The sequence below is a fragment of the Thalassophryne amazonica genome, chromosome 1 (assembly GCF_902500255.1).
Source record: "Thalassophryne amazonica chromosome 1, fThaAma1.1, whole genome shotgun sequence".
Taxonomy (NCBI): Eukaryota; Metazoa; Chordata; class Actinopteri; order Batrachoidiformes; family Batrachoididae; genus Thalassophryne; species Thalassophryne amazonica.
The window spans coordinates 17,784,205-17,811,914 of NC_047103.1; the positions used below are offsets into that span (position 1 = coordinate 17,784,205).

At 41.8% G+C, this 27,710-nt stretch overlaps 1 protein-coding gene across 1 annotated transcript; it reads left to right on the plus strand.

Moving 5' to 3' along the window:
- Positions 1 to 27,710, plus strand: LOC117506894 (ATP-dependent zinc metalloprotease YME1L1-like). The gene is made up of 18 exons (XM_034166564.1): positions 1 to 208; positions 3,678 to 3,797; positions 8,764 to 8,932; positions 9,006 to 9,107; positions 9,218 to 9,327; positions 10,432 to 10,561; positions 16,528 to 16,611; positions 18,946 to 19,116; positions 19,231 to 19,383; positions 19,503 to 19,635; positions 19,723 to 19,785; positions 19,952 to 20,064; positions 24,029 to 24,184; positions 24,309 to 24,460; positions 24,571 to 24,697; positions 26,957 to 27,030; positions 27,292 to 27,378; positions 27,480 to 27,710. Exons 1-18 carry the CDS (start codon positions 155 to 157, stop codon positions 27,618 to 27,620), a joined length of 2,139 nt encoding a protein of 712 aa, XP_034022455.1. The 5' UTR covers positions 1 to 154; the 3' UTR covers positions 27,621 to 27,710.

The following is a 27,710-nucleotide window of genomic DNA, read 5'->3' on the forward strand; positions in this document are numbered from 1 at the left end:
AAGCCAGAGGAAGAAAAGGGGAGCTAAAGCCTGGGAAAGTTCAGTTACACGATAACAAAAGGACATCTTTACAGGAAAGCTTTTTCTTTTATTAAAAAAGTATATATAGAGAGGTTTTCCCTCGTACGTTTGCCCTGTAAACCTTTACCTCTAAATGAACACTTTGGACACCATGTTTTCATTGTTGACATCGTTTCAGCTGCAGCAGGTAAACAAAGTCTTGGCTAGCTTTTGCTATTAACATATTTCTTCTGGTAATATTATTGTCATTGAAGGCACCGCACCTGATGGATCACAGAACTATTAAGCAATGAATTTCTTTGTCAGAGATAGTTCACAATATTTTTATAAACTAAATTATTAAAAGACAAACGTTCTTCTTGACACATATGACATGAAGCTTACATCTTTAATTATTAAACTGTTACTATGAATTATTATTGATTTTGAATATTCTTGAGCACATCTGTACTGCTTGTAAATATATATATATATATATATATATATATATATATATATATATATATAATGTGTGTGTGTTTTGTTTAAAGGCATGCAGGGAAACTGCAGTGAACGCTTTTGCTTCGCAGCACCTGGCAACTACGTTTTATTTTTGAAAGCGTTACCTTATGATACTTGTGATACTGATACCAGTTTAGGGGTCATGCAAAATTGAGAATTGAATTGAAAAGTACTCCTGAATTTTAATTCGATGATAGGATCAGCAAAAATTTCAGTAATATGACAGTGCCACAACTGAAAGATTATTGAACATTACGTGTGTACATATGTTCATTTTTACTCGTACTTTCAGATCAATCAATCAATCAATCAATTTTTTTTTATATAGCGCCAAATCACAACAAACAGTTGCCCCAAGGCGCCTTATATTGTAAGGCAAGGCCATACAATAATTATGTAAAACCCCAACGGTCAAAACAACCCCCTGTGAGCAAGCACTTGGCTACAGTGGGAAGGAAAAACTCCCTTTTAACAGGAAGAAACCTCCAGCAGAACCAGGCTCAGGGAGGGGCAGTCTTCTGCTGGGACTGGTTGGGGCTGAGGGAGAGAACCAGGAAAAAGACATGCTGTGGAGGGGAGCAGAGATCGATCACTAATGATTAAATGCAGAGTGGTGCATACAGAGCAAAAAGAGAAAGAAACAGTGCATCATGGGAACCCCCCAGCAGTCTATGTCTATAGCAGCATAACTAAGGGATGGTTCAGGGTCACCTGATCCAGCCCTAACTATAAGCTTTAGCAAAAAGGAAAGTTTTAAGCCTAATCTTAAAAGTAGAGAGGGTGTCTGTCTCCCTGATCTGAATTGGGAGCTGGTTCCACAGGAGAGGAGCCTGAAAGCTGAAGGCTCTGCCTCCCATTCTACTCTTACAAACCCTAGGAACTACAAGTAAACCTGCAGTCTGAGAGCGAAGCACTCTATTGGGGTGATATGGTACTACGAGGTCCCTAAGATAAGATGGGACCTGATTATTCAAAACCTTATAAGTAAGAAGAAGAATTTTAAATTCTATTCTAAAATTAACAGGAAGCCAATGAAGAGAGGCCAATATGGGTGAGATATGCTCTCTCCTTCTAGTCCCCGTTAGTACTCTAGCTGCAGCATTTTGAATTAACTGAAGGCTTTTTAGGGAACTTTTAGGACAACCTGATAATAATGAATTACAATAGTCCAGCCTAGAGGAAATAAATGCATGAATTAGTTTTTCAGCATCACTCTGAGACAAGACCTTTCTAATTTTAGAGATATTGCATAAATGCAAAAAAGCAGTCCTACATATTTGTTTAATATGCGCTTTGAATGACATATCCTGATCAAAAATGACTCCAAGATTTCTCACAGTATTACTAGAGGTCAGGGTAATGCCATCCAGAGTAAGGATCTGGTTAGACACCATGTTTCTAAGATTTGTGGGGCCAAGTACAATAACTTCAGTTTTATCTGAGTTTAAAAGCAGGAAATTAGAGGTCATCCATGTCTTTATGTCTGTAAGACAATCCTGCAGTTTAGCTAATTGGTGTGTGTCCTCTGGCTTCATGGATAGATAAAGCTGGGTATCATCTGCGTAACAATGAAAATTTAAGCAATACTGTCTAATAATACTGCCTAAGGGAAGCATGTATAAAGTGAATAAAATTGGTCCTAGCACAGAACCTTGTGGAACTCCATAATTAAGTTTAGTCTGTGAAGAAGATTCCCCATTTACATGAACAAATTGTAATCTATTAGATAAATATGATTCAAACCACCGCAGCGCAGTGCCTTTAATACCTACGGCATGCTCTAATCTCTGTAATAAAATTTTATGGTCAACAGTATCAAAAGCAGCACTGAGGTCTAACAGAATAAGCTCAGAGATGAGTCCACTGTCCGAGGCCATAAGAAGATAATTTGTAACCTTCACTAATGCTGTTTCTGTACTATGATGAATTCTAAAACCTGACTGAAACTCTTCAAATAGACCATTCCTCTGCAGATGATCAGTTAGCTGTTTTACAACTACCCTTTCAAGAATTTTTGAGAGAAAAGGAAGGTTGGTGATTGGCCTATAATTAGCTAAGATAGCTGGGTCAAGTGATGGCTTTTTAAGTAATGGTTTAATTACTGCCACCTTAAAAGCCTGTGGTACATAGCCAACTAATAAAGATAGATTGATCATATTTAAAATCGAAGCATTAATTAACGGTAGGGCTTCCTTGAGCAGCCTGGTAGGAATGGGGTCTAATAGACATGTTGATGGTTTGGAGGAAGTGACTAATGAAAGTAACTCAGACAGAACAATTGGAGAGAAAGAGTCTAACCAAATACCAGCATTACTGAAAGCAGTCAAACATAAAGATATGTCTTTGGGATGGTTATGAATATTTTTTTCTCTAATAGTTAAAATTTTATTTGCAAAGAAAGTCATGAAGTCATTACTAGTTAAAGTTAAAGGAATACTCGGATCTGTAGAACTCTGACTCTTTGTCAGCCTGGTTACAGTGCTGAAAAGAAACCTGGGGTTGTTCTTATTTTCTTCAATTAGTGATGAATAGTAAGATGTCCTAGCTTTACGGAGGGCTTTTTTATAGAGCAACAGACTCTTTTTCCAGGCTAAATGAAGATCTTCTAAATTAGTGAGATGCCATTTCCTCTCCAGCTTACGGGTCATCTGCTTTAAGCTGCAAGTTTGTGGGTTAAACCATGGAGTCAGGCACTTCTGATTTAAGGCTCTCTTTTTCAGAGGAGCTACAGCATCCAAAGTTGTGCTCAATGAGGATGTGAAGCTATTGACGAGATAATCTGTCTCACTCACAGTGTTTAGGTAGCTACTCTGCACTGTGTTGGTATATGGCATTGAAGAACATACCAAAGAAGGAATCATATCCATAAACCTAGTTACAGCGCTTTCAGAAAGACTTCTACTGTAATGAAACTTCTAATAATAATAATGCACCCCTTTGTTGGCTTGTAGGTCACTGTAGGCCTTATGGAGAATTGGGGTTAAAAGTGGCAAAATCAAAACAAACAAACAAAAACAATATGTTCAGTACTTGAAGGTGACTGCAAGACAACAGCAGTAAGATCTGCAAAAGTTCCATGATGGTGCACATTTGCTTGTATCAGTGTTAGACATATACAGCACCCCCCCTCCCCAATTCTGTTATATCTCTTGCAGGTCATTGTCCCAGTTAGTCAGCTCATCAGTGCCGTCCATTCTCTGAAGAGCTCGGCCACAGCTTCAGTCCAGAGCTTACATCAACACTTCACCACAGAGCACAATTCATCTCTCACAGAGGTGAGATGGGCAGCACAATTACATAAGAGGCTTAGCTGGATTAGAGAAGCAAAGCACACATTCTTTTTTCTACATTCTGCATGTACTCTTTCTTGAGATTAGGGTTGCACGATACAGTAAATTCAATAACTGACATGACAGATCCCATACAAATTGAACCATCAGTGTCTTTCCAGTTCTAAATACTGTGGCCTCTGCTGTTACTTGCAGATTTCTGTACAGTTATTATTGTTTCTTAAGTGGTGTGCTTGTCTTCATGAAGCCACATTTACTGGAGGTATTTGGCACAGTACCTGGTTCTGCAATTGATCATCTCTTTTAAAACTTAAGTACTTCCATGTGACAGACTTGTCGTCTGACTTAAGGAACAAATTGTTGTCATGACAACTTTGGATGCTGTAGCTCCTCTGAAAAAGAGAGCTTTAAATCAGAAGTGCCTGACTCTGTGGTATAACTCAAAAACTTGCAGCTTAAAGCAGATAACCCGTAAGTTGGAGAGGAAATGGCATCTCACTAATTTAGAAGATCTTCACTTAGCCTGGAAAAAGAGTCTGTTGCTCTATAAAAAAAAGCCCTCCGTAAAGCTAGGACATCTTACTACTCATCACTAATTGAAGAAAATAAGAACAACCCCAGGTTTCTTTTCAGCACTGTAGCCAGGCTGACAAAGAGTCAGAGCTCTATTGAGCCGAGTATTCCTTTAACTTTAACTAGTAATGACTTCATGACTTTCTTTGCTAATAAAATTTTAACTATTAGAGAAAAATTACTCATAACCATCCCAAAGACATATCGTTATCTTTGGCTGCTTTCAGTGATGCCAGTATTTGGTTAGACTCTTTCTCTCCGATTGTTCTGTCTGAGTTATTTTCATTAGTTACGTCATCCAAACCATCAACATGTCTATTAGACCCCATTCCTACCAGGCTGCTCAAGGAAGCCCTACCATTATTTAATGCTTCGATCTTAAATATGATCAATCTATCTTTATTAGTTGGCTATGTACCACAGGCTTTTAAGGTGGCAGTAATTAAACCATTACTTAAAAAGCCATCACTTGACCCAGCTATCTTAGCTAATTATAGGCCAATCACCAACCTTCCTTTTCTCTCAAAAATTCTTGAAAGGGTAGTTGTAAAACAGCTAACTGATCATCTGCAGAGGAATGGTCTATTTGAAGAGTTTCAGTCAGGTTTTAGAATTCATCATAGTACAGAAACAGCATTAGTGAAGGTTACAAATGATCTTCTTATGGCCTCAGACAGTGGACTCATCTCTGTGCTTGTTCTGTTAGACCTCAGTGCTGCTTTTGATACTGTTGACCATAAAATTTTATTACAGAGATTAGAGCATGCCATAGGTATTAAAGGCACTGCGCTGCGGTGGTTTGATTCATATTTATCTAATAGATTACAATTTGTTCATGTAAATGGGGAATCTTCTTCACAGACTAAGGTTAATTATAGAGTTCCACAAGGTTCTGTGCTAGGACCAATTTTATTCACTTTATACATGCTTCCCTTAGGCAGTATTATTAGACGGCGTTGCTTAAATTTTCATTGTTACGCAGATGATACCCAGCTTTATCTATCCATGAAGCCGGAGGACACACACCAATTAGCTAAACTGCAGGATTGTCTTACAGACATAAAGACATGGATGACCTCTAATTTCCTGCTTTTAAACTCAGATAAAACTGAAGTTATTGTACTTGGCCCCACAAATCTTAGAAACATGGTGTCTAACCAGATCCTTACTCTGGATGGCATTACCCTGACCTCTAGTAATACTGTGAGAAATCTTGGAGTCATTTTTGATCAGGATATGTCATTCAATGCGCATATTAAACAAATATGTAGGACTGCTTTTTTGCATTTACGCAATATCTCTAAAATTAGAAAGGTCTTCTCTCAGAGTGATGCTGAAAAACTAATTCATGCATTTATTTCCTCTAGGCTGGACTATTGTAATTCATTATTATCAGGTTGTCCTAAAAGTTCCCTGAAAAGCCTTCAGTTAATTCAAAATGCTGCAGCTAGAGTACTAACGGGGACTAGAAGGAGAGCGCATATCTCACCCATATTGGCCTCTCTTCATTGGCTTCCTGTTAATTCTAGAATAGAATTTAAAATTCTTCTTCTTACTTATAAGGTTTTGAATAATCAGGTCCCATCTTATCTTAGGGACCTCATAGTACCATATCACCCCAATAGAGCGCTTCGCTCTCAGACTGCAGGCTTACTTGTAGTTCCTAGGGTTTGTAAGAGTAGAATGGGAGGCAGAGCCTTCAGCTTTCAGGCTCCTCTCCTGTGGAACCAGCTCCCAATTCAGATCAGGGAGACAGACACCCTCTCTACTTTTAAGATTAGGCTTAAAACTTTCCTTTTTGCTAAAGCTTATAGTTAGGGCTGGATCAGGTGACCCTGAACCATCCCTTAGTTATGCTGCTATAGACTTAGTGCATCATGGGAACCCCCCAGCAGTCTGAGTGTTTCATTCTCCTTTTGCTCTGTATGCACCACTCTGCATTTAATCATTAGTGATTGATCTCTGCTGCCCTCCACAGCATGTCTTTTTCCTGGTTCTCTCCCTCAGCCCCAACCAGTCCCAGCAGAAGACTGCCCCTCCCTGAGCCTGGTTCTGCTGGAGGTTTCTTCCTGTTAAAAGGGAGTTTTTCCTTCCCACTGTCGCCAAGTGCTTGCTCACAGGGGGTCGTTTTGACCGTTGGGGTTTTTACGTAATTATTGTATGGCCTTGCCTTACAATATAAAGCGCCTTGGGGCAACTGTTTGTTGTGATTTGGCGCTATATAAATAAAATTGATTGATTGATGAGTAAAATAAGTGGCTTCACGATTGAATGGATGAATTATTTGAGGGCAGCATGGTGTCTTAGTGATTAGCACTGTTGCCTCACAGCAACAAGGTGCTGGGATCACTTATGGCCTGGTGCTTTCTGTGTGTAGTTTGCATGTTCTCACTGTGTTTGCATATGTTCCCTCCGGGTTCTCCAGCTTCCTTCCAAAGACATGCAAGTTGGGTGAACTGGAAATTTTGAATTGACCGTAGGTGTGCGTGTGAATGTGTTTGTCTGTCTGTATGTGGCCCTGTGATATAGACTGGTGTCCTGTCCAGGGTTTACCCCATCTCTTGTTCTATGATTGCTGAGATAGGCTCCAGCCCCCACCATGATCCTTGATTGTGGTAAGCGGATATAGAAAATGAATGAACGAATGAGTTGTTTGAAAACATGAAATTTCTGAAAACAGCTTCTCTGCACATAAACAGCATTGACATTCTTCGTGGAATGCTAATACAGGGCTCAGTAATACAGTTTTGGAATAAAAAAAAAAACAAATCTAATTGTTAAGATTTCATTAATGTTCAATTTCAATTTTCAATTTATTTTCATTTATATTTCACCAAATCACAACAAAGTTGCCTCAAGGCACTTCAGACAAGTAAGGCCTAACCTCACCAAGCCCTAGAGCAAGCACACAGGTGACAGTGGTAAGAAAAAACTCCCTCCGATGATTTGAGGATGAACCCTCAAGCAGACTCAAAGGGGTGACCTTCTGCTTGGGTCATGCTACTGACACAAATTACAAAACAATTCACAAACAAAAAATGCAGGAAATGTTATTGGTGCACAGGACAGGAGGGTACAGAAACAGAAAACAGGCACCACACCCATCTGTGGATGGAGCAGCACCTTAAACACACAGAGAGAGAGAGAGCGAGAGAGAGAGAGAGCGAGAGAGAGAGAGCGAGAGAGAGAGAGAGAGACCACTAGCCCTAAGCTTCACTAAAAGACCCAGAATGTAGGTAAAGTTGAGGCGCACTCTGTTTCCTAATGAAATTAATTAAAAGAGTAAAAAGCATAGTAACACACTATGCCACTATGCTAGCCATACGAAAGGGAAAATAAGTTGGTCTTAAGTCTGGACTTGAAAGTCTCTACAGAATCAGACTGTTTTATTGACACGGAGATCATTCCACAGAACAGGGGCACAATAAGAGAAAGCTTTGTGGCCCGCATACTTTGTATTCACCCTAGGGACACAAAGTAGTCCTGCACCCTGAGAACACAGAGCTTGGGTCGATACGTAAGGTTTAATTTGGTCAGCTAGGTAGAGGTGCCATTCTGTCAACAGTTTTATAGGCAAGTAGCAGAACCTTAAAATCTAATCCCACAGGGACAGGAAGCCTGGCAGCAGCATTTTGAACCAGCTGGAGAGCCCTAATGCTGGACTGCGGTAAACTAGAAAATAGAACATTGCAGTAGTCCAATCTAGAAGAGACAAACACATGAATTGGGGTCTCAGCATCAGCCGTAGACAGGATGGGATGAATCTTCACTATATTTCGCAGGTGGAAGAAAGCAGTCCTCATAATATCTCTAATGTGGAGGTCAAAGGACAATGTAGGATCAAAATTACTCCAAGGTTCCTCTCTTTGTCAGTGTGATGTATGACACACGAGCCTAGGCTAAGCTTTACTGGGTCAAATTTTCCAGCAGCAATGCTAAAATAGACTGCTGAACATTTATTTTGCAGTGGGTTTGTGGAAGCAAGCATGCATATAAATAATGCAACTCTATTGTAACAGAATTTAAATTAGTGTAGAATTTGATCATATTTTAGCTTGTCATTAAAAATGTGCAATTGTTCTGTCAATTTTTTTTCTCTCAAGTTTTTCATGGCTTTTACATTCATTTTAACATTTTACAGGACAAGAATGTAATGGCAAAGATGTAATAACATCTTGGAAACTGTTGATTTCCTTATTTCTGTTTTTTATTTTGTACAGGTTAAATTGTCTGATCTGTCTGTTGTGTCTTTGATCGAGTCTGTGACTCAGGAGCAATAACAAATTTAAAAGCTGCTACAAACATGCCCACTTGTACATTATTTTAATATTAACTATGACATACACATATTAAAAATGTTGCTGTCCTTTCTTCTCAGGGTGGCATTAGTCTGAGGGATCTGGGTCTGTCAGAGATCAAGGTGGCTCATTTGGAAGAGCTGGTCAACAGGTTACTGCCTACAGTCAGACCAGAGGAGCGTCCCGCTGTTCTGTCATCGTGGAGGACAAGTCACGTCTCCTCAGGCAGCTTCTTTCACAACAAACATGGTGAGCATGTCATTCAGAATGCTTTTCTAACAGCATGGCACAGCCTCCACTAATGGTAACCTAAAATTTACAGGGTTTTCACAGAAGAGGTTTGGGGGTTTTTGTCCACCGGGGTTCAACAGACAACAGCACAGTCCTCTAGAAGAAGTTTGTTCAGAGCTCCAATTCTTACCTGGTAAGACGCAAACTTTAGATCCTGAAATAACTAATTTATCTGTATGTGAGGGGCCCAAAATATATAGCAGCATTTTATGCAGTTTCTTTTTCATGCTTTTGTTGTTTCAGTATGGGTCCAGAATCGCAGTTTCAAAACACTTCGATCAAAGTCTAAAGGAGTGAAATCTGGTTCTGATCATGTCGAGGACTCGCAGACTAACATACCACCCTTGATGAAGGTCAGCATGCTACTGCACAGTCCACATTGACAGTAAATAAAACAGTTTATGGACTGCGTGTGGCTGATAATTTTATTTGTCCATACTTTCTTTGAGTCCCGTTCTTACGTTCCTGGATATGCATCCCAGAAAGTCGAGCTTTAATACCGTGTCTAAACTTTTAAAAACATTAGAGGCTCCTGAAAAGTGTTCAGGATGAATGAGGATGTTCTGTCATTGTGTCGTCTCGTGATCTTATTTTAATCATGGCAGCATTTTAATAATGTTTGAAAATTCCATTTGTGTGTCGTATTGTGACATATTTTGGTAATCCCTGGCATTTCTGTGGAGACTGTAGCGCTGTCACACGTTTTGTGACATCACCCAGAGGTTTTCCGGAAGTGGTAGGATTGTGCTAAAGTTATACTCAGAGTATGTTACGGTTGATTTAGTCTGGTCTAAATCACACACCTTTGACCTTTCTGGACTCAAGTGTTCATTGTTGTGTGTCCAACACTGTGGGTCAGCAGTCCATGTTCATCTATGTCAAATCATATCCAATCTGTTGTCGGTCACATTTTGTTTGGCCATTTTGCTTACGTTTGGAATTTAAAAATCCTTATGGCACACTCCGCAGTATGAGAGCTTCCTGTATAAAGCCACTGTTCACTTCTCCACCCCTGTCCATCTGATCTTTTCTTTTGTCCAAACTGCATCAAATAACAGCACATGCTCTGGTGTGCACATGTGCTACAATGAGTTTTTGTCTGTTGTTTGTCCCCCAGTGAAAAGTTGTTTAAACTGTGACTTCCACATATAGGAAAAAAATGCAACTTACACTCTGGAAAATACGGTATTATAAATATTAAAAAATACATTGTAATAATAGAAAATAACAAAATGATATATTTTTATATACGTATGGAAAAATGTGGTCTGTTCTGAAACAGCCTCCACTAAATTTTGGGATGGAACTGCATAAAGGTCAAAGCGAGAAAATTCTATGAATTTCTTTCATTTATGTTAAATGAACAGGCTGAGTGCATTGTGGTCTATCAGATGTAGAAATGGTTTGAATTGATGGTCTTTGAAATTCGACCAACCAACTCTTTGCTTTGCCCACAGGGAGCAGACGGGGAGTCGTTGGACCAACTGATCAAATCCAAGAACCTTCAAGAGAATCAGCAGGATGCCTTCAAGCTGGGGTTCACAGAGGGGTTCATGAAGTCCCATTCCTACACTAAGGGAACACGAGGCATGCAGCACGTTTACACTCTGTAGCTATTACACACTGTGTCATAGAAACGCTATAAAAAATAGACCCACAGTCAGCAGATACCACATTTTTACATGTGTCGCCTTGGGCCCCATTAAAAAAAAAACATTAGTTTATCATCCTAGACATCAGAAAAAAGGGATGAGGGCAGGTGGATTTATTTATATATATATATATATATATATATATATATATATATATATATATATATATATATATATCAGGCATTGACATTAAATGTTTTAGTGTACTTGTCCATAGGACAAGTAACCATGGCGGTTTACTTGTCCTATAGGAAAAGCTGGTTGTCTGGACAAGCGAGTGCCGCAGGCGCAAGTCACGTGAAGTGTGCCGAAGGCATGCGATACATACGCCAATGGCGCGTGTCAACTAGGGGTGTCTGGGGGCATGCTACTGTGGAAGTCCTGAAATTACACTTTTTCATAAATTGCTTCTCTCCTGTGTGGGTGGTAAAATTGAATTTCCAAAAAATAAATTTTATTACATATTGCATGCATAGCCTCTTGCCTTTTAATCCATTAACCAAGACATAGCTCATAATGTTTCTGTCCTGCGATTGTTCATAATTGAGGAAAAAAATTAAAATAATTGGCAAATGCCAGTATGCATCTGCTTCTCTCCTGTGTGTTTTCTGAATTCATCACTGTTCAATGCATGATCATTTGCCAGTATGTTTTTTGATAAAGCAAATAAAATTATTTTATTTCAACATTTAAAAATAACTTACTGGTCCGCAATTGAAGGAAAATCCCGACAGACATGGCAGTATGTTGTGTTGTCCTCTTCCTTGTGCCCCAGCCACGGATAATCCTGTGTCCAGCTGCTCACAAACGTCCTCTCTCTTCCTTTTTCTTCATACCTCTTCTTTGAATCTTCTACACTTGCAGGGGTTGATGCTTTGCATTTGCCTGGCGCTTTCCCTGGTATCTGGCCCGGTTTCGGAGGTTTTAGAAAACACATTCTGTTCAATATATTCTTCAAAAGGCGTGTTAATCGATGCGATGTTTGTTATCTAATGTTTCCCGCCACAACATCTTGCAAGAAGATGCTACGAACGCACACTCCATACAGTGGTCTCGTGCACACATGATACAGGGTTCTCCCCAGAAATTTTTAGTATTGGTAGTAGTATAGCATTGCGAGTCATTTTGACAGGTTTTAGATGCATTGAAAGCAAGAATAATAGACAAAAAATTTGCATTTATGTTGTAATAACAAAGTTCTTTTTTGTATTTTTCTGTCTATGTTAAGAAAATAAATGACATTGAAAAGTTTAAAAACACAATATTTGATGGACATAACATTTGCTCTCTTCTTTAAAAATGACACACTGTACCTGTTTTTTCTGTCATGTTGACAGTTTAGCTTTTTTTTTTCTCAACATTTTTGAGTGGAATTGCATACTTATTTAAAAAAAAAAAACTAAAACAAACAGTATAACCCCTAATTGTCTTGTTTGAACAAGAGCTAAATCTGGACTGATTTGATTGTCGAGCAGGCAGTTCAGCACAAACAGCCTGGCTGGATTTAAAAAACTACCTGATAGCAGAGCCGAGTGTGATGGCACTGTCAGAACACTGTGGCGCGGCGCCGTTGTTCCATTATCTGGGGAGAACCCTGTGATATCATGTTTTCCGATTATCCACTGCGTGGAGAGTGGCGGGAAAAACCAAAGACGCTTTCTTGTGAGGTGCGAGACAAGACGTGGTGTAAATAAGAAAACAACTTGTCCGGTCGGACAACGATTTAGAGCTATTGCTTGTCAGATCACATTTTACACTTGTCCCGGACAATTGGACAAGCGTTAATGTCGATGGTAGATTATATATAATTTTCTCTGATACAAGAGAGAAGGATTTTCTTCAAAATATGTGACATTTCAGCTACAGTTTGCCAGAAGGCACACAGAATAGAATGTGTTAGCACAGAGCTACAACTACGTGAGGAAAAACTCACCTTGCAGCAGTTGTACTTGGCATCCAAGCTACCTCGATTGTCCAGCATACAGCCTGTAAGTGTCGCTCATGGTCGCCTCAGAGGGAACACTCACCGTGTACCATGGCTTCAGCTTCTTGACCTTATCGGCAATCAGGATCACAGTCAGTGGCATTGTCCTCACATGTGTAGTTATCATTGACAACAAACGGCAATTTCCGTACCCGTCTCGGTAAACTTCGGCTGTCTTCAGCTAAACCATACCACCTAGCAGACGTGCCGGATCCAGCTGTACTGCTGTCAATGAAATTTGGCAAAAAAAAGAAAAAGATGCCGGCCAATTTTTGGCATGCGGGCGGGGATGATAAACAGTTTTTTTTTTGTTTGTTTGTTTTTTTAATGGGGCCTTATTTCTGACAATACAGCAACTTCATTAATATCACCTGAATCAGTCTGAATGTACACTTCACTGGAATAGGTCTTTGTCTGAGCTGCAGAAAATTTTAATTGTTTATTGTATGATACGTTTGCTCCCCCTTGAACTGCCACCTTATCGTGGTGGGGGAGTTTGCGTTCCCGGATGATCCTAGGAGCTACGTTGTCGGGGGCTTCGTGCCCCTGGTAGGGTCTCCCATGTCAAACAGGTCCTAGGTGACGGGCCAGAATAAGGGCAGTTCAAAAGCTCCCATGACCGACATGAAATCAAGGACCAAGACGTCGCCCGGTATGGCGGAGCCGGGGCCCCACCCTGGAGCCAGGCATGGGGTTGGGGCTCTCGCGCGAGCGCCTGGTGGTCGGGCCTTAGCCCATGGGGCCCAACCGGGCTCAGCCGAAAGAGCGATGTGGGCCCGCCCTCCTGTGGGTTCACCACCTGCAGAGGGGGCCATGGGAAGCCGGTCAGGCCTGGCAGGCCCAAACATATTGTGAGGGTCTGCTGGGAACGACTGGCGGAACCCTCTGTCAGTGAGGTCTTCAACTCCCACCTCCGGGAGAGCTTCTCCCAGATCCTGGGGGAGGTTGGAGACATGGAGTCCGAGTGGACCATGTTCTCCACCTCCATTGTCGATGCGGCCGCCTGCAGCTGTGGTCGCAAGGTCTCTGGTGCCTGTCGCGGCAGCAGTCTCCGAACCCGGTGGTGGACGCCGGAAGTAAGGGATGCCGCCAAGCTGAAGAAGGAGTCCTACTTGTCTTTGTTGGTAGGTGGGACCCCGGAGGCAGCTGACAAGTACCAGCAGGCCAAGCGTGCTCCAGCCTGTGCGGTTGCAGAGGCAAAAACATGGGTCTGGGAGGAGTTCGGAGAGGCCATGGAGGAGGATTATCGGTCGGCCACGATGAAATTCTGGCAAACCGTCCGACGCCTCAGGAGGTGGAAGCAGCTCTCCGCCAACACTGTCTATAGTGCGGGTGGGGAGCTGTTGACCCTGACTGGGGATGTTGTTGGGTGGTGGAAGAAATACTTCGAGGATCTCCTCAGTCCCATCGTCACGTCTTCCGAAGAGGAAGCAGAGACTGGGGACTCAGAGGCGGACTCGTCCATCACGCAGGCCGAAGTCACGAGGTAGTCAGAAAGCTCCTTGGTGGCAAGGCTCCTGGGGTGGACGAAATCTGTCCTGAGTACTTTAAGTCTCTGCATGTTGTGGGACTGTCCTGGTTGACACGTCTCTGCAACATCGCATGGCAGTCGGGGACAGTACCCCTGGATTGGCAGACTGGGGTGGTGGTCCCTCTGTTTAAGAAGGGGGACCGGAGGGTGTGTTCCAACTACAGGGGGATCACACTCCTCAGCCTCTCCGGTAAGGTCTATTCCAGGGTGCTGGAGAGGAGAATTTGAAAGATAGTCGAACCTCGGATTTAGGAGGAGCAGTGTGGTTTTCGTCCTGGTCACGGCACACTGGACCAGCTCTACACCCTCCATCGGGTGCTCGAGGGTTCATGGGAGTTCGCCCAACCAGTCCACATGTGCTTTGTGGATCTGGAGAAGGCGTTTGACCATGTCCCTTGAGGTGCCCTGTGGGGGGGGGTGCTCCGGGAGTACGAGGTCCGGGGTCCTTTGCTAAGGGCTATCCGGTCCCTGTACGACCGCAGCAGGAGCTTGGTTCGCATTGCCGGTAGTAAGTCAAACCTGTTTCCAGTGCACGTTGGCCTCCGCCAGGGCTGCCCTTTGTCACCGGTTCTGTTCATTACCTTTAAGGACAGAATTTCTAGGTACAGTCAGGGTGTAGAGGGGGTCCGGTTTGGGAACCACAGAATCTCATCTCTGCTGTTTTACGGATGATGTGGTCCTGTTGGCTTCAGCATGCACTGGGGCGGTTAGCAGCCGAGTGTGAAGCGTCCGGGATGAAGATCAGCACCTCCAAATCTGAGGCCATGGTTCTCGACCGGAAAAAGGTGCCTTGCCCTCTTCAGGTCGGTGGGGTGTCCTTGCCTCAGGTGGAGGAGTTTAAGTATGTCGGGGTCTTGCTCACGAGTGAGGGACGGATGGAGTGTGAGATCAACAGACAGATCGGTGCAGCGTCTGTAGTGATGCGGTCGCTGTATCGGACCGTCGTGGTGAAGAGAGAGCTGAGCAGGGGGACAAAGCTCTCGATTTACCAATCGATCTACGTTTTGACCCTCACCTATGGTCATGAGATTTGGCTCATGACTGAAAGAACAAGATCGCGAGTACAAGCCGCCGAGATGAGTTCCCTCCGCAGGGTGGCTGCGCGCTCCCTTAGATATAGGGTGAGGAGCTCTGTCGCTGTGGAGGAGCTCGGAGTTGAGCCGCTGCTCCTCCATGTTGAAAGGAGCCAGCTGAGGTGGCTCGGGCATCTTTTCCGGATGCTCCCTGGACGCCTCGCTGGAGAGGTGTTCCGGGCACGTCCCATCGGGAGGAGGCCCCGGGGAAGACCCAGATCACGCTGGAGTGACTACGTCTCTCAGCTGGCTTGGGAACGCCTCGGGGCTCCCCCAGAGGAGCTGGGGGAGGTGTGTGTGGATCGGGAGGTCTGGGCGACTTTGCTTGAGCTGCTGCCCCCGCAACCCGACCTAGGATATGCGGAAGAAAATGGATGGATGGATGATACGTTTGTCTCTCTCTCTCTCGACACTAATCAACACAAAAAATGTCTTTCTTAGTAAAAAGTGTTCTTCTTAGTAATTCCATATTTTTCAAAATATAATTCACACCTGTTAAAACTGCCTCTTGAAGAGGAAAAACCCATAGATAAGTCACACCTGTGTTGTCAGCTCTTTAGGGATTTTTGTGCATTGTTGTAGTGTGGTTTTTATTACTGGCATTTATTCTTTCATTATATTTTATTTTGTTTAGTGTTTGATGCCTAAGAAAGTCCAATATAAATAGTCATAATAACTATTAATAATACAAATGTGTGACTTTTCAGTATGTAAGTTACAAAGGAGTATAAAAACTACTAAGAAATAAATGTGACTTATTCTCCGGAAAAATATGCTAACTATTTTTCCACAGGTTTTTTTTTTTTCAAAGATTGAATGCAAGTGTTAAAACAACAACAAAAATCAATAAACAAAATCTTCAGAAATGTCCTACAAAGTACATCTACATAATCTACAGCTTCAGTGGTGGACTTGAGACCAGAGGATCCTCTGTTCAAACCCCTGTCTGCCCGGAAAAATCACTAGGCCCTCGGGCAAGGTCCTTAATCCCCAAGTTGCCCTGCATGGCAGCACCCTGACATTCATGGGTAATTGTGAGGCATCATTGTAAAGCACTTTGAGCTTCTGATTCAGATTGAACACCACTATATAAATGCAGTCCATTTACCATTTTTAACAATAAGTAATCCAGAATCCATATGAGGATGCTAATATAGCCAACAAGATTAGCATTTAGTGGGTTATATTGCTCAGTAATCTTTTTGATCCATCTTAAAGAATCACACAAACAGATGTTGGTGGTGATAGAACCTACACTGTTTCCTGTGGGTGGTGGTGTTGTGTTATTGTTTGTCTCTGCTGTGATTTGACAGACTCGTTGAGGAGGACCAGGTTTTTGACTTTGGCCATCATACTCTCTGGGATTTATTTCCTGTCCTGGATCCCGACTTTCTTTGGTAAAGGCTCCTTTTCTGATGCTGGACAGTCAGTTTCTTTTGTCATTGCTCTGCCTGCAGTTCACATCACAGTCCAGGTTGCAAATTGATACAAGCTTTTTAGCTTTCAGTGGAGTTTATTTTTGGTGTAAATATTTGAGTATCACAGTAATGAGTTTCAATGTAGCCACTGAGACTTTGTAGTGTACATGTAGAGTTACACTAATTAATCTGTTATGTAATGCTTGATTGCAACATTCATGATGCCAGCTGTATGCAGCGCTTTGTTTATATGCATCTGAGGTCTGCGTGGTCACTTTTTCTTTGGTGATCACCCGAGTTTGTCTGCAAAGTAATGACCATGACCGTCTGCACAAACTGAAATCCCCCCACCTCCAAACATTTTTTGACTGGAATTGATGGTAAATGCACTAATGACGACTGTGACCCCAAGCTGAATGTCCATGACCACAATCTTGACCGCACTGTGACTGCAAATAATTATTGCATATGTCATTTAAAAAAAAAAACATATTTACTATTCATTCATTCATTTATTTTCTATACCCACTTACGTGAATTAAGGGTCACGTGGGGGTGGCTGGAGCCTATCCCAGCAGTCATGTGGCGAGAGGCGGGGAACACCCTGGACAGCACGGCAGTCTGTCGCAGGGCTACATATAGACAGACAAACTCATACACGCCTATGGTTAATTTAAAGATTTAATTTCACCTAATCAGCATGTCTTTTGAATGTGGGAGGAAGCTGGAGCACTTGGAGGGAACCGACACAGGGATAACATGCAAACTCCACACAGAAAGGCCACAGGTGGGAAGCAATCCCACAACCTTCTTGCTATGAGGCAACAGTGCTAACCACTAAGACACCGTGCTGCCCCATATTTGATATGAAAAGACAAAATTATATACATTTAATTTTTTTTTTTAAATGTGTTAAAATTTTAATAGGCATTTATCATATGAAGTATCCAGGTGGAATGGAAAATTAGTTTACCTCTTTCGTCGTTGCCTTGAAACTGCCAATGCCAAACACATCAAATTGAAAGAAGGTCTGAGCCAACAAACTCAACAGCCTTGTCTCATCCTATGAGATGGGTTTCTAGTGAATGTTGTCCAAGTGATGTGGTACCGTCTTCATGGCCATGATAGAGTAAAACCGGGTGGTGTGTCTTCCATGCAGTAAATTCAAAAGTTTTATCCTTGTATTGCATTTTGTATCCCTACTTATACAGCTTCATGATGAAGTGGTATAGAGGAGGATTTTCTAAAAAAGAAGACCTGAAAGTTCATCTACTATTTGCCAGAAGGTACATCTGAGATGCAAGCCTAGATTTGATGTTTTGGTATAAGAAAACCCTCCTCTATACCACTTCACCATGAAGCTGTATAACTGGGGATACAAGATGCAAAACATGCACTGTGCACAATTTCTCCAATCACAGCCACAGAAGCCTGTAACTTCTTCTGAGCTGGCTTGGTGTCTTTCCTCACTCTTCTCCTTGCACAGTCACTCCGTTTTTGAGAATGGTCTCCTTCACACAGATTTACCATAGCATGACATGTTGTTTGTAATCTTTCATAACTGATTCAGTGAACCCCACCCCTCCCACATTCCTCCATATGATGTGGCGTTGCGTCAAGAAGAAACCCGTTGTAGCTTGGGAGCAGCCGAAGGGGCTTATTTTACTAACGTGATCCATTACTTATGCAAAAAACAAAAGATCCGCACCGCCACAGCGCTCCCATGCATAAAGCTTTATTAATGAAAAAATGTGACGTTTCGGGCAAACTGCCCTTCCTCCATTACTTATGCAACCCATCATCATCTTGGTTTTTATATTTTTAGTTAATGTATATCAAGTTGTAGAGATTTGCTTCGAATTTAAGGAAGATAATTTGAGAATTTTTCTTTATTGAGAAGCCCGATTTACGTTTTGAATTTAAAATGGCATAAACAAATTAAAATGTGTGAAACGTCAAGCAGCCTAATACTTTTGGAGGGCACTGTATATGTATATTGACAAGAGAAAAATGTTCTGTTCCCATTGTGGTCAGTAAGAGAAGGAGGAAGATGATCACATTACCACATTTGTCTCCACTAAAAAAACCCCCCAAAAAACTAAAACAACAACAAAAAAAACAGAACTGTTGGTGAAATGGACCGTGACTGCAGTGCTGCTGTGCATGACCACAAGGTGACCTCAAAATTTGTTTGTCGGTCATCTGCAGTCTTGACCGCAGACCTCTGATAGGCATGTGGCAATTATCAGTCATGTTCTTGGAGAGAATTTTCTGGTGTTATCGCACTGAATAGTTTGTTTCCCGATTTCACAGAGCGGTTCCGCACATCTGGTTTTGGAACACCAGTCAGTCCCGTCCAGATGAAGAATGTGACATTTGAGCATGTCAAAGGAGTGGATGAGGCAAAGAGTGAACTGCAAGAAGTTGTTGAGTTTCTGAAGAACCCACATAAGTTTACCGCTCTGGGTGGAAAGTTGCCTAAAGGTTGTTTTTTTTATTTTTTATTTATTTTAAATGTATACACAAAACGAAACTGCTATTCTCTGTAACATTTTGACTTTATTTTATCAGATTTATTTTCCTGTGTTTTTCTGTCAGGTGTCCTCTTGATTGGTCCACCTGGCACAGGAAAGACTCTCTTAGCTCGAGCTGTAGCCGGAGAGGCTGACGTACCTTTCTACTATGCCTCCGGATCTGAGTTTGATGAGATGTTTGTCGGTCTCGGTGCGAGCCGCATCAGGAAACTTTTTAGTAAGTTGCTGTATGTACGTCAACATTGGCTGTGTGAAATAGTTACCTTCAACAGTTCCTCAGTAGAGTCTGGCAATGAACTGTAAATTACAGTTGGTATGTTACTGTGTTTTTTGCAGAAGAAGCAAAAGTTAACGCTCCCTGCGTCATCTTCATCGATGAACTGGACAGCGTTGGTGGAAAGAGGATTGAGTCTCCCGTGCACCCTTATTCCAGACAAACCATCAATCAGCTGCTGGCTGAAATGGATGGGTTGGTTTTGTACTTTACATTAAGGAAAAAAAACACATGTTTTTAAACTGCATTGTCAAATTCATATTCCTTTTTTTTTAAACACAGGTTTAAACAAAATGAAGGTGTCATTGTCATTGGTGCTACAAACTTTGCAGAGGCTTTGGATAAGTATGTTTAGATTTCAGTTTAATAGTTTTCCAACAGAGTTTCTTTGAACTCTGAAATGCAGCATAGTATACTAAACTTTATTTTTTTAAATGCTGTACTGTTGCATTTGTTTTCTGTCAGATGTGACATGACGTTTGTGTTAATTTGCTTTGTTGCTTCTTCTCAGTGCACTGATAAGGCCCGGGAGGTTTGACACACATGTGACGGTCCCTCTTCCCGACGTGAAAGGACGCACTGAAATTCTCAAGTGGTACCTCTCTAAGATTAAAGTGGACCCTGGTAGGTTGTGTTGTACAACAACTTCAAAAAAATTAACAGTATGACAAGTTGTTTCCTGTATAGGGTCTTTATAGCAAAAAAATGTTGCCAGAGGTTGTAAACACTAACTCAAATTCAGTAAACAGTGCGATCTTGCATCTCCCTAAAACTTAAAGGGGCAAATGAAGAGGACAAACCAATTAAAATTTGGTGAGCTCTGATGCACCAGGTCAATAGAAAAAGAAATTTGTTTACATAATATTCAGTATACGTGTCTGGCACCTGCTGGTGCCTGCCGTCACATGCGCTAACAGCTTGAGTGAGCAAACACAGGGATAAATGGTGACCACGAGAGCTGCAACAGTTAATTGATAAATAATCATCCATTAAATTAATCAACAACTATTTTGATAATTAATTAATCATTTTGAGTCTGTATATATATGTCTAAAACACCATGATGCGAAGCGGAGTGGTGTTACTCCGCGAAGTGCATTCAAACCGTATAATGCGCGGCTTCGAGTTGTTTAATCCTCTTATACTATGGTCCCACACAGTGAGCTAACACACAAATATTTATTTAAGTTAACAGAACTTGATAAAAATATGTGAGTATTTGGGACTATTTTATACCAGTCTCAAGATATTTTGTCTCCGATGCGCTCACCAAGTCTGTGGGCTCGCGCCGCAGCAGGCCACTCACACCGCCCCCCTCTCTGCTGTGTTGCGGCCTGGCAACGGGTCCAGAAACTACGCTCACTGTTTTGATGTGGCCCACAAGGATAGAACTGTTCTCTTCTTCAATCTTGTCCAGTTCATCCGATGTTAAATCCTTATGCCGTTGCTTTTGCTGTTCTTCTCGTTTGCTCTCCTCCTCTTTCCATTCCTCAAACTTTTTATTTTGGCCAAAAATATTAAAATTCACTTGGAAATCCATGTTTTATCGCGTTTCTGTCATTCACCGGTCAAAACACAGCTGATCTGCGCCAACTGATTTGCGCGTTGCGATGGTGACGACCAGAGCAGAGTGATTATAACAGTGACTTAACTCGCCAAACTACATGTGCGTATACACAAAAATAATGCACGCCAGTTAGACATGGAATTCTCACTGACCATGGTATATAAATATATATATATGTGTGTGTGTGTTCTTTGATTTCATCTTAAATGTTTATAATTAGTAGCGTATTTTCCTTTGCACTTTATCTGGTATGTGGACAAAACAATACATTTGAAGTTGTCATCTTGAGCACTGGATAATGTTGATCAACATTTTCCACAATCATTTCCATTGTATGGAAAGAATCGATCAATTATGAAAATAACTGTTAGTTGCAGTTCTACTGATCACTACATTATTAAATACAGGATTAAATATACAAGAGAATGGAAAAGTAAAACTAGAGTTAAAGGTGGGTAGAATGCATGAATGTGGATTATCCCAAAGCTTTTATTTGGTACACCAAATTTCTCAAACTCGAAACACTGTTTCAAAACTTTAGAAACAACCCTGTTTCAGGGCATTGTTGTTCAGCTTGCATGACAAGGAACACATGCTGTGCTGCTGCCTGCTGAACACTGACACCTACTGGACAGTTTGTGAATGTCCATCAGTGGCAATTTATGAATTTCGTATTTCGAGTCCACAGTGGGTGCAGGGTCTGTAGACGCACCAGAAATTATGTTGCTTGTTGGGTTTATAACATGTACAGTGGGGCAAATAAGTATTTGATCCACTGTTGATTTTGTAAGTTTTCCCACCTACAAAGAATGGAGAGGTCTGTAATTTTTAACGTAGGTACACTTCAACTGTGAGAGACAGAATCTAAAAAAAAAAAAATCAGAAAATCTCATTGTATGATTTTGAAATAATTAATTTGCATTCTATTCTAATAAGTATTTCATCACCTACCAATCAGTAAGAATTCTGGCTCTCACAGACCTGTTAGTTTTTCTTTAAGAAGCCCACCTATTCTGCACTCTTTGTTGTGAAAGTGTAGGTACACGGACCCACAACAGGGGGCGCAAATGAACGGACAATGGAGTAGGTCAAATAACAACAATTTACTGTTGCGAATGTGCACAACGAATACAACAGATTACAACACTAGACAGGAGGCAAATCACAAAGGTGTCGTGTGGGCAGGCTCGAAGATAGGAGACACCTGTCCAAAGCAGAACCGGAACCACACGATTTCCTCCGCCACCAGAACCCGGGAATACTGGAGCCGCCAAGTCCCGAACTCCCAGGTGGCCACTGCCTCCGCGTGTTGGATCTGGTACTGCTGGCGAGGAACAAAAAGCAGTTAAATGAGGGCGCGTTTGCACCCAGCAATCCGTATGGCAGGAAAGCTACCTCCACCTCTCGTTGGCAAAGTAGTTCACAATACAACGCTCAAGTAACAAAAGGATACTGTCTCACAGTCAGCTGAGGTACGTTACCTTCAAGGTAGAAGGATATCTCGGCAAAGAGGTGGAGATGTCGTCTGGCTGATATACCAACACTGATCCTGATGAATGGTGACAGCTGTCAAAGATGATGAGCGTCAGCTGTCACCCTGGCTGCTCCTGTGAGGCGGCAGCGCCCTCTGGTGCCTGGAGCCCGCACTCCAGGCCGGGCGCCCTCTGGTGGTGGTGGGCCAGCAGTACCTCCTCTTCAGCGGCCCACACAACACTCTTTACCTGTATTAATTATTAATTGCACCTGTTTGAACTTGTTACCTGTATAAAAGACACCTGTTCACACACTCAATCAATCACACTCCAACCTGTCCACCATGGCCAAGACCAAAGAGCTGTCTAAGGACACCAGGGACAAAACTGTAGACCTGCACAACGCTGGGATGGGCTACAGGACAACAGGCAAGCAGCTTGGTGAGAAGACAACAACTGTTAGCCCAATTAATGACCTGAAGAGAGCTAGGACCACAGTTGTAAAGACTACATTAGCAACACATGACGCCATCATGGTTTAAAATCCTGCAGGGCAGCAAGGTTCCCCTGCTCAAGCCAGCACATGTCCAGGCCTGTTTGAAGTTCACCAGTGACCATCTGGGTGATCCAGAGGAGGCATGGAAGAAGGTCATGTGGTCAGATGAGAGCAGAATAGAGTTTTTTGGTATCATCTCTACTTGCCATGTTTGGAGGATGAGAACAACCCCAAGAATGCCATCTCAACCGTGAAGCATGGGGGTGGAAACATAATTTTTGGGGGTGCTTTGCTGCAAAGGGATAGGACGACTGCACCGTATTGAAGGGAGGATGGATGGGGTCATGTCTCGCAAGATTTTGGCAAACGTCCTTCCGTCAATAAGAGCACTGAAGATGGGTTGTGACTGGGTCTTCCAGCATGACAATGACCCCAAACACACAGCCAGGGCAACTAAGGAGTGGCTCCGTAAGAAGCATTTCAACGTCCTGGAGTGGCCTGGCCAGTCTTCAGACCTGAACTCAATAGAAAATCTTTGGAGGGAGCTGAAACTCCAAACCTGAAAGATCTGGAGAAGATCTGTATGGAGGAGTGGACCAAAATCCCTGCTGCAGTGTGTGAAAACTTGGTCAAGAACTACAGGAAACGTCTGTCCTCTGTTATTGCAAACAGAAGTTTCTGTACCATATATTAAGGTCTGTTTTTGTTGTATCAAATACTTATTTCGTGCAATAAAATGCAAATGAATTATTTCAAAATCATACAATGTTTTTTTTTTTTTTTTTTTTTAAAGTCTGTCTCTCACAGTTGAAGTGTACCTATGATAAAAATTACAGACCTCTCCATTCTTTGTCGGTGAGAAAACTTGCAAAATTGACAGTGGATCAAATACTTATTTGCCTCATTGTATATCCTGTAATATCTACATGTTTTAGGAACTTGGACATCAGGAAACTCTCAAAGGTATCTTCTGTCTTTTAAAAATGTCTCACACATCTGCGAGTAAAGAACGGTGTTCTGAATGTGTTCTTTTCCGTTTGCACTGTGTTGCAGCTGTGAATGCTGAGATAATCGCCCGAGGCACCGTGGGATTCTCTGGGGCGGAGCTGGAGAACCTGGTCAACCAGGCGGCTTTGAAAGCAGCTGTGGATGAGAAAGAGGTTGTCACAATAAAGGAGCTGGAGTTTGCAAAGGACAAGATCGTCATGGGTGAGTGAACGCTGCGCTAAGATCTGCAGAGCGTCACATGGCGCAGATTCTCTGCGTGAGTTTTAGAGAATTCAGCAGACACAAGATGTGAAAGTTCTTTCTCTCTTTCATTCCTTCATTCAAGGCCCTGAGAGGAGGAGTGTGGAAATAGACATGAAAAACAGGACCATCACAGCCTATCATGAGTCTGGTCATGCAATTGTTGCCTATTACACCAAAGATGCAATGCCCATCAATAAGGCCACGATTATGCCTCGAGGCTCAACTCTTGGTCATGTGAGCACTTTCTCTGCTCTTTAAAATACATGCAGCTTTCCTGACAGCAGGACTGATGACACTTATTTTTAGCCTGTTCCTAAAATGAAAGCGCATTCTTTGTTCCCTAGGTGTCCATGCTTCCAGAAAACGACCGCTGGAATGAAACACGAGCCCAACTGCTGGCTCAGATGGATGTCAGTATGGGTGGTCGAGTAGCTGAGGAGCTTATCTTTGGAGAAGAATTCATCACAAGTGGTTCGACTTAAGCACTAATGGTTACAGTTTGTGAAACCTCCAGTCATTGGGTCTAACTTTTTTGACTGTTGGCAATAAAAGCGACATAAAAGCTAATATACATTCAAGCACAAGTATTTGGACGGTGACACTTTTTTGTGATTTTGCAGTTTACACCACTGTAATGGAATTGAAATCAAACAAGATGATTTGCAGAGTTACTTAATTCAAGGATTTTTACAAAAAATATTGCATTCAATATTTGGGAGATAACAGGGTTTTTTTTTTTTTTGTATACACTGTCCTTTCATTTTCTGATGCAATAAGTAATTGGACAAACTAAATATGAGGTTATTGTTCATACAAATCACTTTTGCACCTACAACCCCAATTCCAGTGAAGTTGGGGTGTGTGTAAATGTAAATAAAACAGAATACAATGATTTTCAAATTGCTTCAACCTATATTCAATTAAATACACCACAAAGACAACATATTTAATGTTCAAACTGATAAATGTTATTGTTTTTGTGCAAATATTTGCTCATTTTGAAATGGATGCCTGCAACATGTTTCAAAAAAGCTGGGACAGTTGTATGTTTACCACTGTGTTACATCACCTTTCCTTCTAACAACACTCAATAAGCGTTTGGGAACTGAGGACATTAATTGTTGAAGCTTTGTAGGTGGAATTCTTTACCATTCTTGCTTGATATACAACTTCAGTTGTTCAACAGTCCGGGGTCTCTGTTGTCATATTTTGTGCTTCATAATGCGCCACACATTTTCAATGGGCGACAGGTCTGGACTGCAGGCAGGCCAGTCTAGTACTCGCACTCTTTTACTACAAAGCCACGCTGTTGTAACACGTGCAGAATGTGGCTTGGCATTGTCTTGCTGAAATAAGCAGGGACGTCCCTGAAAAAGACGCTGCTTGGATGGCAGCATGTGTTGCTCCAAAACCTGGATGTACCTTTCAGCATTGATGGTGCCATCACAGATGTGTAAGTTTCCCATGCCATGAGCACTAACACACCCCTATACCATCACAGATGCTGGCTTTTGAACTTTGCGCTGGTAACAATTTGGATGATCTTTTTCCTCTTCTGTCTGGAGGACACAACATCCATGATTTTCAAAAACAATTTGAAATGTGGACTCATCAGACCACAGCACACTTTTCCACTTTGCGTCTGTCCATTTCAAATGAGCTCGGGCCCAAAGAAGGCGGTGGCGTTTGTGGATGTTGTTGATGTATGGCTTTCGCTTTGCATGGTAGAGTTTTAACTTGCACTTTTAGATGTAGCGACGAACTGTGTTAATTGGCAATGGTTTTCTGAAGTGTTCCTGAGCCCACGCAGTAAGATCCTTTACACAGTGATGCCGGTTTTTAATGCAGTGCCACCTGAGGAATCGACGGTCACGGGCATTCAGTGTTAGTTTTCGGCCTTGCCGCTTACGTGTAGAAAGTTCTCCAGATTCTCTGAATCTTCTGATTATATTATGGATTATAAATGATGGAATCCCTGAATTCCTTGCAGTTGAACATTGAGAAACATTGTTCTTAAACTGTTGGACCATTTTTTTTTTTTTTTTTCACGCAGTTGTTCACAAAGTGGTGATCCTCACCCCATCTTTGCTTGTGAATGGCTGAGCCTTTTGGGGATGCTCCTTTTATACCCGATCATGACACTCACCTGTTTCCATTTAGGTGTTCTTTCAGCATTCATCAACTTTCCCAGTCTTTTGTTTCCCAGTCCCAACTTTTTTGAAATGTGTTGCAGGCATCCATTTCAAAATGAGCAAATATCTGCACAAAAACAAAAAAGTATCAGTTTCAACATTAAATATCTCGTCTTTGTGGCGTATTCAATTCAATATTGGTTGAAGAGCATTTTCAAATCATTGTATTCTGTTTTATTTACATTGTACACAACGTCCCAACTTCATTGGAATTGGGGTTGTAGTTTTCTAGTCAGGAGGTGGATACATAAACATTTCCAAGTCACTGAATGTTTTGGCCTTCATTTACTTCAGTCATTAACAAATACAAACAGTATAGTTGTGAAAATCCACTTCTTTTTAATGAAAATGTTTCTCTGTATAACTATTCAGTGGCTACTGTATAACCATTACTTTCTTTAACTTCTCAGAAGAGTGTCCACAAATATGTGTTAGTTGTTTAATATTACAGTATTTTCACCAGCTTTGAGATATTTTTTTCAAAAGGTGTTGCATTTTAGATGAATCAAAGTATTTTATATTTTTGTTTCTCTTTTAGGAGCATCCAATGACTTTGATGGAGCAACCAAAATAGCAAAAATGATGGTGACAAGGTTTGGAATGAGTGACAAGGTAAAGGTTTGATTTTGCTTTGCAATAACAGTGGCTGTTGGCTTTTATATAATACGCCATGGCTTTAAATATTTGAAGGCGCACCGTTCTCTGACAGTATATAATCCGACTGTACCTGAGATGGGTATAGCCTCTGCTTTGTTCTGGCTTCAGCAATAAAGCTTCTCAGCTTCGTAATGCTCAGTAAGCACAGGTGGCAAATGCAAGAAAAGGTCCATTGTTCATTGAATTGGAGGATATAATGCACCGTTTCTCCAGCAGCTCGGTGTCATGACCTACCGTGATGTATCCAAGCAGAGCCCCGAGACGCAAGCCGCCATCGAACAAGAGGTCCGGACTCTACTGAAGGTGAGCTTTGCTTCATAATATTTATATTTGGTCTGTCAATGTAGATAAAGTGTGTCAACATCTCTTGACTCATCAAAAACCGACTGTTCTTTTCCATCCAGGACTCATACGAGCGCGCTAAAATAATCCTGAAGACTTACAGTAATGAACACAAGAAGCTAGCTGATGCCCTGCTAAGATATGAAACTCTGGATGCCAAAGAGATCCAGATGGTACTGGAGGGTAAATCACTGGACCAATAGATACCTCAGCAGTCAGAACACTTCAAGCACATGCCTCCCGGGAGGCCTTGTATCAAACATTTGAAGACAATGAATTTACATTTCATCCCG

Excerpts from the sequence above, each read along its gene's own strand:
- LOC117506894 (XM_034166564.1), top strand. The coding sequence starts at position 155 with ATGAACACTTTGGACACCATGTTTTCATTGTTGACATCGTTTCAGCTG. Across the intron at positions 20,065-24,028 it reads TAAGATTAAAGTGGACCCTG|CTGTGAATGCTGAGATAATC; the intron begins GTAGGTTGTGTT and ends ACTGTGTTGCAG. Across the intron at positions 24,698-26,956 it reads AGAAGAATTCATCACAAGTG|GAGCATCCAATGACTTTGAT; the intron begins GTTCGACTTAAG and ends TTTCTCTTTTAG.